The sequence below is a fragment of the Rhipicephalus microplus genome, chromosome 9 (assembly GCF_043290135.1).
Source record: "Rhipicephalus microplus isolate Deutch F79 chromosome 9, USDA_Rmic, whole genome shotgun sequence".
NCBI lineage: Eukaryota > Metazoa > Arthropoda > Arachnida > Ixodida > Ixodidae > Rhipicephalus > Rhipicephalus microplus.
This window is the reverse complement of record NC_134708.1, coordinates 78338434-78352549: the sequence shown is the minus strand read 5'-3', so window position 1 is coordinate 78352549 and position 14116 is coordinate 78338434. Positions and strand designations below refer to the sequence as shown.

General features: G+C 43.8%; 1 protein-coding gene across 1 annotated transcript in view; it reads right to left on the bottom strand.

Annotated features, from left to right (window-relative positions):
* LOC119163194 (putative phospholipase B-like 2) overlaps nt 1–14116 on the bottom strand; it is a 46006-nt gene that overhangs the window by 12791 nt on the left and 19099 nt on the right. The window contains exons 6-9 of the mRNA XM_075873913.1: nt 12286–12377; nt 5216–5376; nt 2105–2197; nt 1973–2044 (exon numbers count right to left, since the gene is read on the bottom strand). Coding sequence (XP_075730028.1) covers nt 1973–2044; nt 2105–2197; nt 5216–5376; nt 12286–12377 — 418 coding nt within the window. The remainder of the gene's footprint in view (nt 1–1972; nt 2045–2104; nt 2198–5215; nt 5377–12285; nt 12378–14116) is intronic.

The following is a 14116-nucleotide window of genomic DNA, read 5'->3' as shown; positions in this document are numbered from 1 at the left end:
GGGGCATGGTTTTAGTGTGTCATTTCCAGGCTACGTCACCGCTATTGAGGGGACAAAAAAGAGTATTGCTATTTTCAACTACATAACGGTAGATATTAGCCGGCCATTACCTATTTTAATGACATCAGTCAATAGGACTTTTATGGCTTTTATGATAGCTTGGGACGGCATGAAAATTACAGTGCACAGTAAAAAGGAGGGCACACGATGAATTTTTTTGCGCAACACCAAGTTATCATGAATGAACACTAAGTTTACTGACTTTTTTCGGGGGTTTTAAGTGTGAAAAACTACGATGTCATCAAGAGAAACGTCGTAAGAGAGCACTCCACGTTGTTTTATACGCTTAGTAAAGCGTGCATTGCTTTAGGACTCTCAGTATGTTTATTGAGGAATAGTTATTCATGTGCAATTAGAGCTCATGAATAATGAACAGCGTACAGAAAGAAATATCACGGTAAGCAGATTTCTAGAAGGTCAGCTCTAACGAAAGGAGACTATTGCTGCCGGATTCAATCCCGCTTCTTTCAAGTGAGCGGCCGAGCACTGTAACCAGTTTGCTTCTTGTGGCTCACGTGAGGTGTTTGGAACTGCGTGTATATTATTCTCTAATAAAACTAAGTATTTCTGAAGGATGCCTAAAAGCTCACATTAGTTTAGCTTGAGTCAACAGCGCCGATACGAGAGTGCGGCCTCAGAGTATTAAACTTTCAAAATGCCCTGTGTGCTGCGGTGACGTCGGGTCAGCCGGCTTTTCGATAGCTCTTTGGGGACGTTAAAGGCCAACTCTGACGATTCGGACGTCAAAGCCTCCGACTGTCCCGATAAGCTCGTGCACTTGGCCCGGTAATTCACAAACATGGCGGTGCTGTTGCAGCGTGTTCACCTTTTCTCTACTGTTCTCGCGTCTTTCGCACCTTTTATAGTTCGTATTGCGCCGACCAGCACGCTCCGAAGATTTTCGGTTTCCCCCATTTTCGCAAAGACTGTACTGACCAGCAGGGTTTTAATTCTGGTGTTGGGCATTTTGCATATTAAAAACTGCTTTTCAATAAGCGGAACATTTTGACAATCAAGCCCGTGACAGGAGTGCCTCAGAAACACATAATCCTTAATATTTTAGGGTGGTCAAAAAAATTATTCAGTGCTACAAGTGCACTCACTGATTTCGCCTTCACCAAACATTGGAGATTCTTTCGCTGACGCGATCAGGTTTATTTAGACTGAATATACATACAGTAAAGCCCCTTGTTAGTTTTTTTTTTTGACGCAGCGCGTGTAATTCACGTGTAAATGTGTAATCACCTACTTCACGAAAAATGATTTGCTACTAAAGCGACTGTTCTGGAGTTTACAGAACATGTATAATAACTTGCTTTCGCTCTAGGGGGGTGTTTTTACGGACGGGATGTCCATCACTACAACTTCTAGTTTCTCACAAAGCGTGCGCTCACCAGACCTTTTGTTTGTTTTAAGTGTTTGGTGCACAACACGACCAGACTATAGAGAACTACTGGGCACTTCGCCAATGAATAGTCAGCTAAAAACGTTTTTTCTGCTCATCGTGGTCAACTCCCGAGACTGACAGATGCCCTTCTAGCTCAAATACACTGCATGAGCGAGCCAGCTTTGCAGTCATTCTGTTAGAACCACAGGTATTTGTCTCGCGCATGATATGCAGTTCTTCCTTCATTATATCAGGTTACTTTCGCTCTATTGGGTAGGCCTTATGTGGTTAAAACACGATGTTTAAGTGCTTTATAGTTATTTTATATCAGGTCACGGCATGATAAGTTTCCTCGATGGACCTTGTAAATCACCCATATTCTTCGTGAAATAACAAGCTTTTAGTAGTGTTCGCCTCCATCAGTTTTCCTTTTCTAGGTATAAATTTGTCAAGCTAATTTTTGGAGATAACGCAGCTTATGGAGATTAGTGGCAGTACGAGGCACCAAACATACAACGTACTCACGCAACATTATAGCTTGGCCAGTAGCTTTGCTTACGAAGAACGTCACTGACGTCACGCTGTCGCGTTATGCCACTGGAATGAAAAGGAACATGTTAGTGCATGTCACAATATACAAAGTGGGCTCGTACTCACGGCATTTGTTCGAGGATCCACAAGGTGTCGTTCACAATGGCAGTTCCAGGCTTGAACAACTTATAGTCGACAATCATCCACTGGTTGTTGTACCTACAAAATTCATAATGAATGGCACACATTTACTTCGACCAGATAAAAAAATCTCACAGAGAAAAACTTCTTAGACACACAAACCAATAAAATCAAATATAGTTCGTGTTTTAAGGCCCAAAACTACGAGACGCTCAAGAAGCACGACGCAATGGAGGGATCCGGAAATTTCTACAGCCTGGGGCTCTTTAACTTACACCTAAATCTGCTACATGGGCCCGAAGCGTTCTCGCCTCTGGCGAAATCCGGCTGCCGAAGCTCGGTTTCAATGTCGCGACCTTCGGTTGAGCAGTTGAGCGCCATAACCGTTAGACGACGCCGGCTGGTCTACTAGGCCGGCGGTTAGGTCGAATGTAGCAAATCGGAAGTCGTTGCTTTCTGCGAACAGTTCCTTGCCACAGGGAGAAGTCCAGAAAGCGGCAACTTGAAATATTTGCGAAGCAGTGAAATCCGGACAGTGTCACCGGCGAAACTAGAACACTTCTACTTTGCGGAGACGTTTATGCAGCTCGAGCGAAGATCTTAACAGGTCATCAATGCACATTGTTTCTCGGGTGTGTGGGCTGCCCTTGGTAAGATGGCAGTTGTGTAAGCAGGTCTGGTATCGAATATAGATGAACGACCGAATCGAAATACGACGAAACCTCGTCTGGTCGGGAACAATCATGGTCAGCCCCGCCGCTGTGGTCTAGTGGCTAAGGTACTCAGCTGCTGACCCGCACGCAGGTCGTGGGATCTAATCCCGGCGGCGGCGGCTGCATTTCCGATGGAGGCGAAAATGTTGTAGGCTCGTGTGCTCAGATTTGGGTGCAAGTTAAAGAACCACAGGTGGTAGACAATTCCGGAGCCCTCCTCTACGGCGTCTCTCATAATCATATGGTGGTTTTGTGACGTTGAACCCCACATAAGAATCAATCATCAACAATTATAGTTAAAAGGTAAAAGGACGATGGCTACCAAAAGCACAAAAGATATAAACAAACATGTCACGTACCGGAGTCTTGTTCACAAATGAAGCAATGAAAGAGCAAATAAAAGGCGCCAACCAAAAACACCTAAAAACATCCAGTGACCCTTAAGCTTTGGCTTTAAGAGCTGAATGCGTAAGCAATAATCTGTCTCTAATGCGTACTTCAAGCGCTCAGTGAACACTTTTTGTTCTATTATGTTACTAGAGAAGTTCGAATTGTGGACTATTAAAATGTAACTGATAAAGTTGAAGGTGGCTTTTGTTGGTGAGGCTCTGGCTTATGGCTGTGTTGTGTGTAATGAGTAGTGTGCTTTGAACCATGAGCAATTGCGTGTGTTACATATTTTCAAACTTGCTATAAACGTACTACGTGGTATTAAGGAAGTACGCGCAGCAACGTTTCTGCTTTTTTTTTGCAATGGGTGGCCGGCTTTAAATCTTGAAGTTGTTATAATAATACCGTGTTCTGACACACGATGCCAACCTAAGCTTTTACCACCTAATACTTCTGTGATAGTACACGTTCTATTGTGAAACCTGTGGTAAGAGCGCTTGTTTTGTAAAATATGGAAGTTACTTCGAGTGCGTTTTGAAAAAAAAGATAAGTAATTTTTACTGTACTTGCAAGCGAATGTCATTTTGCGTTCATTATGATACGCTTTATAAGAAACATCATTCAAATAAATACGAAAAAGACGCGTGGCTGTGTGTTAGAGCACCTGCTTGCCACGCATACGGCCTGGGTTCGATCCTTACTCAAATCCAGAAGTCTTTAATAGTTATTGTATTTACGTCTTCTTTGGTTATTTGGTCACGCACAATTTGACCATTTCTAGCTCACAGCCAGTGCTGCCAACGCCAGAATCCTATAAGCTGAGCTTTTTAACGCTATCGTTTCAAAAACAAAACGAAAAACAAGGAATAGTGGGGGGCGCACACGTTTCGCTGAAAAAAGTTTGTCAGAAAGCCGCACCACTCAACAGTGCATGATAGGCTGCCAAATCCTAGAAGACGCAGGAAGCATATTGGTTTCCGTTGTGTGGTCAAAAGCCCCTTCTGAAATGTTTGTACCTACCAGCTGAAGCGTACTAAACTTGTGAAAGAACAAGTTATGATTCTGCATATTTTCTCTCTCTTGAAGACCGGAAATTCGAAGAGCGTAAAGCTTGAGGTCGTCGAAATTGTGACATGCTACATTAGAACGTCATGCCACTGCTGCATGTAATTTAGTTCGTTTTCTTACTCTTTATATATGCATAGTTTATATGCCAAGTTTTGTATTGGTTTCCTTCTTCGTTCCATACTTACAATGTTGTTTCCCTCGTGTTAATATAATTTGTATTTCCCATGCCCCTCCTGGTTGGGCCCTTACCTGAGTCTGTAGTATGTCTCATACAAATAAAAAAATCACTTGGCATTATCCGTGCGATGCCCTATAGATTTAACTGAAACAGGCTGCCCAGCTTCACCAATGTACCATTTGCCAGAATATGAACATTCAAACATCTGAACTAGTGCAGGTGTAAATCAGTAAATAACCTATATTAAATAAAGTCCGGCAGTTTCCTACGGGTAGGTAACACTAGATTTTATGTGAGGCAAGTTATCACTTCCTGCTATTTAACCATACTCTAATTTTGAAAGTGTTTGCAAGTCTTACGTCTTCGAAGAGAACAAGGAGTTATGTGTACAGTAGAATGAGGGTTTACTTTCGCATGTACTTATACGCTTTTCTTTACAATTCCTGTCACGGTGATACGTGACTTTTCGCAGTTTGACAAACTTATCTAAGGTCCCAGTTGCTGCTGAATCATATATAGGCCTAATACTTGAGGATAATATTATTTGTTTAGAAGCGCATTTCAGTGTTCGGTTGTAAATGCTAGCGAGTGTTTCAGCTCTGCCACGGGTGTTCTTTTAGCGTGAGCTGGTTTCCTATATATCTTACGTGTTGCGTAATAGACCTTGTGTAGAATTCTGTGCGGGTAATTTCTTTCAACTAATGCGCTCTTAGATAACCGAAAGGCCACTTGTGCTGCTGTACTCACGTGCCGCTGTTATTCCTCGCGAACAGGTCAACCCACTCCCGCCCTGATGTGGCCAGCCTTGTTGCCACCATGGTACGCACCCATGTCAGGGGCGCCACCTCTGGATCAAGCAGTAGGTACAGGTCGGGGTTGCTGTTATCAATCGATGTCTCTGTGACAGCCTGCCGGAAAGAAAAATACTTGTAACTTGTATAATTGAGCGTCGCATCGGCTTTACCGAAAGCGTCATTCACGGGTATAGTTGCGGATGAAATCGGAGAATAAATTCAAAATGGCAGATGTTGAACGGCCGTGTCAGAGGGGCCTAACTAACCATTCCAAAGCGTTCGAAACATCAATGCCTAATGATAGCAGTGAGAATGACCCTTGAGGCTAACACACAAAATGTTTAAGAGGTCATGTGAATGTTCCAAGGGTAGCAGTATTACTGTTTAAGCAAGACCTATGAATGCGACTAAAGGTTGGGAGGTATGTGCTCCTCGAAAAAGCAACGTCAAGTACTCTACTTCCAGTGCACAGGAACCAACTCGCAGCGCTGATCTGTGACAACATAGGCAAAATTTTGCAAAGAACCTATATGCCCCTGTATTGCCCTAGACTAAAGGAAATGGCCGGGTGGTAGAGAATGTGTTGCTTTTGTGTTCATTATTTACATCCCACAAAAGCGCCGTTTCTAGAAAACTAAATTATTACTGTCAAAGATAATTACTCATACCGCCTTCTACATCAACTGTATTTTGCTGACGAAAAAACTGCCAACTTTTCAAGAATTTTTCAGCCCTTGTAGAGCGACCCAGCACCCGCGTAACACAGGCACCCGAAGGATGCTTCGTAAATTACCTTTGAACAAACTATTACACTTAAATCCTGAGCTACAATGTACCCAAGAAGTTACAACAGTTACAGAAGTCTGTAAATACGGAAACGTCGTTATCACGCACGCACCTGCTTGATGTCTTTTGCTATGATAAATTTGAAATTTATTTCTAAGGCTTCCAAATTTATCTTGTATGTATGATTTTTACAATGTATTCGTCGCATGCATGATCTTTTTCTTTTCTTTTTCATTTTTTTACTGCTGCCTTTCTTCTTATTCATTTTTAAATTGTAACAGAACAAGACTCTCTTGGCAGTCACATTATTCACACGTATTTTAACCTGTTCACAGTGTGGACGCACGAATTTATATGTACTTATTACCAATGAAGAACGTGTTGCATTATTAAGCTACAACAACGAAAATCGTTCTATGTACTACACATGCGTGCAGTGGTGCTATGGCCTGGTTGCGACACCCTTGCCTCGTCAAGCTGTATGCTTACAGCTTTCTTGCAGGGGTGGCCTTGAACACTGTACTTCCTGCATGCTGTAAATAATGAAGACTTGAATCGGCTTGACAGCAGAATGCTACATTTTTTTTTCTGGTATTCTGGTTCCTGACACTTTGGTAAGTCGAAAAGAACTGCCGGTGCCTCACGAAACTTAGTACAGGCCCGCCAATGAAAAAAAAAGAACATGCCATGGGAACGACCTATTCGAAAGAGACTGAAAAAAACAAAAACACCAACGAAGCACTATATGCAAATCTTTAACCAGCGAAAGTTTAAACGCGTGGACCTGATGTTTAGCAGTACGTTCAAAGCGACCGTGCAATGAACCCTTTGACAATTATTTGTTGCACGCTCGGGCTTCTTAATGAGGCTAGACACACGTTTTACAATGGTTTACCCCAGTGCTTATTTCCATGCCACGCATTGTGCCTCGCATGACCACTGTCATGGAGGAGTGTGATGAGGGAGTTTAATGCGTTTGGCAATGCGGTAATCACAGTGTTTATTTTCGAACCACAGGCTGTCACAGATGTCGCAGCCGAATCCAATGTGCCGCTGGAAAAACTCCCCCCCCCCCCCCCCCCCCGAAAGCGGGCATTCGCCCCGGCGAATTACCACGTTGACGCTATGGTGCACGGCGTTGTTACCAGAGTTCGACATCGCGCGCTAAGTCGGCGGCTTGCTTTGCCAGATCCGCCTGCCACCGGCGCCGGCTTTCCCATTCGAGATTCAGCACAGCTTGGAAAGATACCGGATCATCGGTACGCAGTTGCTGCCGGCGCTCGGCCTCCCCGGTCTGTCTTTGTGCCCGGACTGCGCCATCAGCGGTCAGCCTGGCGAATTCAAGCTCTCCCTCCACTGTTAGCGCTCTTCTAGAGTTGGCCACGAACATGATGGCGAGTGGTGTAGCCCAAAACACAAGCTCATACAGACGGACCTTGCTTGATAAGAGAGTTACGCCTTATGAGCCTCGTCATTTGTCTTTTTGCCTCACCTAACGTTATGATGCGTCGGCCTTCATCAATTATTATGTCGCCTGTGGCCTCGAAAATTGAAGTAGGCGAATTGGAAGTGGTGAGACAGCTGAGAGTGCTATTATCTGCCTACGACACTTTGCGCTTAAGTTCCGTTATGCTAATGATTGTTCAAACAAAAAAGCAATCGCCGAAAAATAAAAGCTCACGACAACCGTTTTACAGATTTTCTGCGCTCTTAATTCTGGTGCCAAGAATGTACATTCCATTAAAAAATCATAGCATATCCATGGAGTGAATGATGATGAGTGGGGCAAAGAGCTGGAGGGTTTCATCGCTAAACTGTGAATCATCCATGAATATCACCCGCTATATTATCAAAGGCGTGACAAACACTGCATATATTTATACAAGAAATTTTATTATTGGTAAGTGGTAGCTATACGTCGCTTCCATTTCCCCTTCATTATAACGGCTTTATGCTCGGTGAAGTGATGGATCGGTGATTGGGCGTAGCGGAATGTTTGCGAGGACGAAGTAGTGGGCAGTGTGCTAAGGTGGAACTATAGGGGGTCACGTAGAAACAAGGGATGTCACAGTGGGAAAATCTATGGTTCATTAACGTGCACTTCGATACAAGTACACGACTGTCTTGCATTTCATATTGGCTACTTCTCAATAGTATTGGGTTTATGGTCGCTGAAGTTGTGAGTCAGTAATGAAGTGTAGTGTGATGTTTGCAAGGTGGCTACGTACACCAACGGAGGAAGGACAGAACCACACTTAAAGGAGCTTCTTCCCTAAAAAGAACCACTTGAGAATGCCTAAAGGTGCACACACATGGCAGCACCTGGATACAAGTACATGACCATCTTGCATTTCATATTGGCTACTTCTCAACAGTATTCGCTTTATGGTCACAGAAGTGGTGGATCGTAAGTGGGGTGTAGTGGGGTTTTTGTGAGGTGGTCAAATGCACCAACGGAGGAAGGACAGACCCACACCCCAAGAAGCTTCGCCCCTAAAACTTTCAGTGAATAAGCAGATGTTGTAACTAATTTATAAGTGGCTGTTCTCAACAAGACAACTTGTAGTCACGTCAAGCACACGTCTGAAAATAGGTCCATTTGAATTCTCGTTTTTGATGTGTTTGCGAATTTTTTTAGGTTGCACTAAACTGCATCCAACGGCGATACAAAGCAATTATATTTTTATTATTCATGCAGTAAATTGCAGTAGCGCAAGTAGGTCTACTAGCCCTGTCACACTGTAGGTATGAATGTATTTAGGTTCAAATGTCATTGTATGCTACGAATGCCAGTCAATATGTTGTGGTGCTACGCAGAAAAAAATAGTGTTATTCGTTCACGTTAAAATTCAGAAAAAATGTGTCCGCAAAAGCTGGCGAAGGTAAATACAAAGTGTAGAAAATGTGAAGTTTCTCACCATAAAAGGCATGTAATTCTGGGCTAGCACCCAGCAGACCAGGGTTCCAGTCTTACTTTGTCATTGATACTTGTTTTTTTTTTTTAATTTCGAGGCGATATGGTGACGGACACCGGCGATAGCGACGGCGGCGGACAACTATATGTGGCACCGGGCGTGACCCGAGTTTTGATCTCATGACAGCTCTCGCTGTAAAAGCAAATCTACCTATGGTAGCCTTTGTGGACTGCATTAGCGCTTCGCGTAGCTCGGTGCAGCAGTGGTTGGTACGAAAATGGTGGCGCACAGACAACTACGCGAATTTAGTAGAAGCTGGAAGCAGTGTGCTCCATTACGCTCTGATTTTCGTTTTGTTTTTTGAAGACACTTATTAGGAAGCTTGAACCCTAAAACGGCTAATCATGTGGCTCCCTACTACTCTTGGGCCAAAGGCACCAGTGCGCGGTGTGTTAAGGCGTTGAGAAAATCGCAGTTTTCCTATTCAAAACACCCCGAATTGGACGGATACTTTGGAACACGCGTTGAAGGTGCTAACAACGCAGTCAACAGTGACGATGAATGAAATTGCATTGCCGCTCCCAGTGGATGACACCACACCACCTACCAAGACCACTGTAGACCGTGGTGCCTGTTAAAGAACGAGTTTTAGGTGGACGTTAGAGTTTCCATGTTTCAATTAGGATTCCAGTCAAAAAGGACGCGTTCATCCAGAAACTGTTTTGGATTACGATCGCCGAGACCACTGGCAGTAGACGGCGCTGCAACAGCGGGTCAGCATGCCCCAGCGTGTCTAACTTTTCTGCACAGCTGGCTGGATCCGCTGCCGCCACTGCGTTCGATTGTGTCGTTTCTGCTGGCATATTTCCCAAAACAACGCTTGAAAACGTGCGAGCTGTTTGTTTTCTGCACTTTGCGTTAATAACTAAAGATAATTACCAAATTTAGTGCTCAGAAAGCCGGCGAAATTGAATGGGCTCTCAATGTAGCGGTGGCAGTAGCATTTCTAAGGGGTTGTAGTACGAATGAAAATATTTCAGTGCATATTGTGGTGTTTTTTTATTTTTTTTGCTGCTCTGGCATTTTTACTTTCGCTTCATTTGTAAATCTACACACTATCAAAGGACGACAGACTAGGTGGTACTATTAAGAGCTGTGACACTGTTTAGAAAACGTTCATTTATACTATGTACACAGAACACTGAGCAGCGTAGGCACTGCATCGTCTACAGAGCCCAACCATGAATGCACTCTGGAAGTACGTCCTAATTTGTAGCCTCTGTAGTTTCTCTGGAACGCTGGCAGAATTTTCTGTGCATGTGTAATAAACTCTTAAGAAATCAGATTCTACGCATACCCTGACGAATATGTTCGCAATGCATTCATGCCTTTTATTGCAAAATGTGCGAAAGCGTGCACAAAATATGTTGAAAACACCGCTCTAAAATTTTGATTGTGACGTAGTTATCAAGAAATTATAGCGCAATATCTAAGTTGTGCTTTCTTGGTACAGAACAAACGTATTGAACTTTCACTTTACGGAAGACAACGGTTCTCAGCTGCTGTTTTGGATGTGTTAAGGAAGGAATTGTCGATAAATAGCATGAGTATTAAACTGGCATCAAACATTGTTATTTCATCGCGTTCAAAAAATCTACGATGAAGTCAATTTTATCCCCTCTATTTTAACACAAAGGTGTTTCATGCAGCGCTCCACCATGGCTCCGTTGATAAACGCCAGGCCTTTGTGGAAGGCGCAGCACAGTCACAGCGAAAGCTAGAAGAGTGGCCTTTCAGAGCTTTTTTTAAACCTAACACCAATGACACAGTGGTGCTCGAGCCCGGGTCTAGGTCCGCTGTGTAACAGCCCAGTATTCCACCACTGAGCCACACCGGTGCTTGAGACTTGTAGGCAAACTTTCCCTAGACAGGCTTTATATCGGGAAACAATCGCGTTAATACGACTTACAAAGTATTTTAAAACAGTGAAAGAACAACCAGTCGTCGCAGAATGCGAACAAGTGGCCCGTCCAAAGCTCCAACCCATTACAAAAGCTTGTTGTTGTTCAGCTATTAACTGTGGTGCATACCCACTTCAGGCATAATTCCTTATCGTCGTGAGCCACTGCATGAACAATTGGCACAAGATTTCTTGCAAGTGTTTAGAGGATAACACGCTTCTTAGAAAAATGACGTAAAATTGCATCGCGAACGTCGGCATACTACTTTAAAATTCTTATTATTATTGCCGAAGTGGGTATCAAGAAAGTGTGCTTGCACCAGTTATGCAATGAGTGTTTAGGAAAGGCTCTAAAATACCACTCCTTCTAGCTTTTGCTGTGACTGTGCTGCGCCTTGTATGCAAGCCTGGCTTTTTTTTTTTTAATTTCGTGCTATGTGGTTACGTACACCGGCGGCGGCAGCGCATAAATACGGCGCCACACGTGACCCAAGCTTCGATCTCATAACAGCTTCCGCTGTAAAACCCAGAGCGTTTTGTGTTTGTTCGCTTCAAACCATGGTATCGCGCACGTCCATGCAGCTTGCAACGGAATAGTCGTAGCTTTATGAGAACAAGCGTCTCCGCCGGGCCCCTTGCATTAGTACAGCTGATGCCATTCCTACGAATAGACACATACCCATGCACAATGGTATCTTCCTGTTTACACTATGGCCGACAGCGCCGGCGGTCAGACGCCACTGAGGTGGATAGTAAAGATGTTTCGCAACATAGTTCCGTACTCCTGCCCTAGTTAAAATGACAGATTCCCTCAAGAAGCATAATTATTAGCGTGTTTTTTGTGAATGCGAGTCAAGTCGAGGAGGCCAAATGCCATTTTTTAGGTAGTCTCTAGGATAGAAGGTATACATAAATTCCGTTCGACTGTGATGGCGATTGTGTTTCGAGATAACTTCATTGCCTGAGTGGTTAAATTCCAAGGACATCATATATCTGTGTAGCAGGCATAATGTCATTAGAGGCGAATGTCATTTCATTCAAATGACATTGAAGTGTCCTAGGTGAAAATGTCGAATTTGGAGTCGCTGGGCAAGATGTAAGCTAGTTTTAATGCAAGCACAGCTGTGAAAAAAGGTTCACTTTAACTCTAATGTATAATTGCAGGGTATATATGGTTATGATTTCGAACTGGTTTTAAAAGCATGCCTTTCAAAAATATCGTATGAGCACTTACCCTTCACTACGTACTACCCTACGTTAAATTACATGGCATTTTAGTCTGTGAAGGCATTGTATGTTCCACCATATAGAGCCCAAAAAGCTTTGAACTAATACGTGTGGCATTGAAAAAAAATTAATTACCAGTCCAGCTGATGTCAAGTAGAAATCGTCCAACGAGACCAGCTTTCCGGCATAAGAGGACATAGTTATCGTGTGACCAGGAATGATACCTTCTGCAATGTAAACACACCGTTTATGTTTTTTTTACGAAAGGTGGTGGAATGTGTTGTCGTACTAAACATAGGTTATAAGTGCACAAATTTACGTACAGTTGGCGTGTACTGCAAAGGCACATGGACAATACGATTCTTCAAGTAATGCCGTAACTTTTTTGCAAGACAAAACTAATAATACCTAATAATGCCCATGGTGACAGTCTATGTGAACATGAACTAAGTAGGTCCAAGAAAGCTGCTACAGCCGAACTTTCGTCGTTATTTACCGCTCATGCTACAATTCCAGAAAAGTGACTGATATCGCAACTCCAGTTCAATTCCTGTTGCCCACTGCTTGCGAATCAAACTAGGACCTTGAGTACTACTCAAGGTGTTTTACTATGCTACAGATTGATGACGTCTCACCAACTCATACGACACGCTGTCAAACTCACGGCAGAAAAATATTTGCCTAGGTATTAGCGCAAAGCACAACTCACGGCTTTTTCTCGCGCAGCATATGGCAGGGCCCACCATGTTAAACAAAGAACACACGCAAAGGAATGACACAAAAGCTAAACATCCACTGATTTTCCGTAATAAAACTCTGTTGAAGTTCAGCGCTTGTGTCGTCTCTTTGTATGCTTGCTCTTTGTGTAACCTGCTGTGTGCAGCAATATGCTGCAATGTATTACCAACTAGCCCGCCAAAACACTTTGTTGGCCAGAATGATAAGAAGGAAGCAGCTGCAGCGGTTACGACCTGTACAGAGTAGCCTATCACAAAGCCCGCATTTCCAGTGCTATTTGCAATTTATTGCTTCCGTAATCAGTGTCTTCGGCCTTTTTTTTTCTTTCGCAGCAACAGTACGTTGAAACATGTAATCATTTCATAAAGAAAGTCCTTTTCACTTTGTTGGAGCATCAACGTAAACATTTTCGATGGCCGCCTGCGTGGTAGGTATAGAAGTCAGACTTTCGGGTTTTGCAGACACGTAGCGACACCTATCTACGCAGTTTTGGGTAGTGCAAAGCCCGACTCCCTTGCCTAGTTCACTGCGCAACCATGTGTAACTAGCGCGGGCGAAACAATGATTGAGATAAATATGAGGTGTGTTTACCAATTGAACACTGTAAGAAAACAGAGCTACGAATTTCTTCACGCTAGTCGAACGCGTCAGCGAACCGCCATGACGTGCATGCTGTTTCTACCCCAAGAAAGAAGGCGGCAACAAGCACATGCAACACCCCTGCGCTCCCTGAAGAAAGGCCTCAGTCGACACTACTGTTGCTTAGAAGTGTGGCAGCTTGGGCTAGTTGGTATGGCATAACGATAGTTATAGCGCGAGAACAAAACGACGACACAAAGACAAGAAGGAGACGCCAGTCCTTCGTCTCCTTCTTGTCTCTGTGTCGTCGTTTTGTTCTCGCGCTATAACTATCGTCATGCTACTGTTGCGTTTTGAATTGTCACGGACGTAAAGGACTTCAGTTTTACGGATCGCCGTAGCTGTCGCAAGGCAGAACGGTGATATTGCCCAACAACTTCTTCCTCGTTTCTTCTCCTCGATGCGGGCTCGTGCTCGCCGCAGTTCATGGCCAGGTGGCAATATCACTGGGTACGGGTCGTTGCGATTGTGTTGCTTAAGCGAATTACGCGCGTACTGCACGGCCGGTCACATGAGAACGTTTGACAATGAATGGCTCCTGTTATTCTTTTGAGTACGGTGAACCGTAGTAACGGTGCACCGTAGTAAC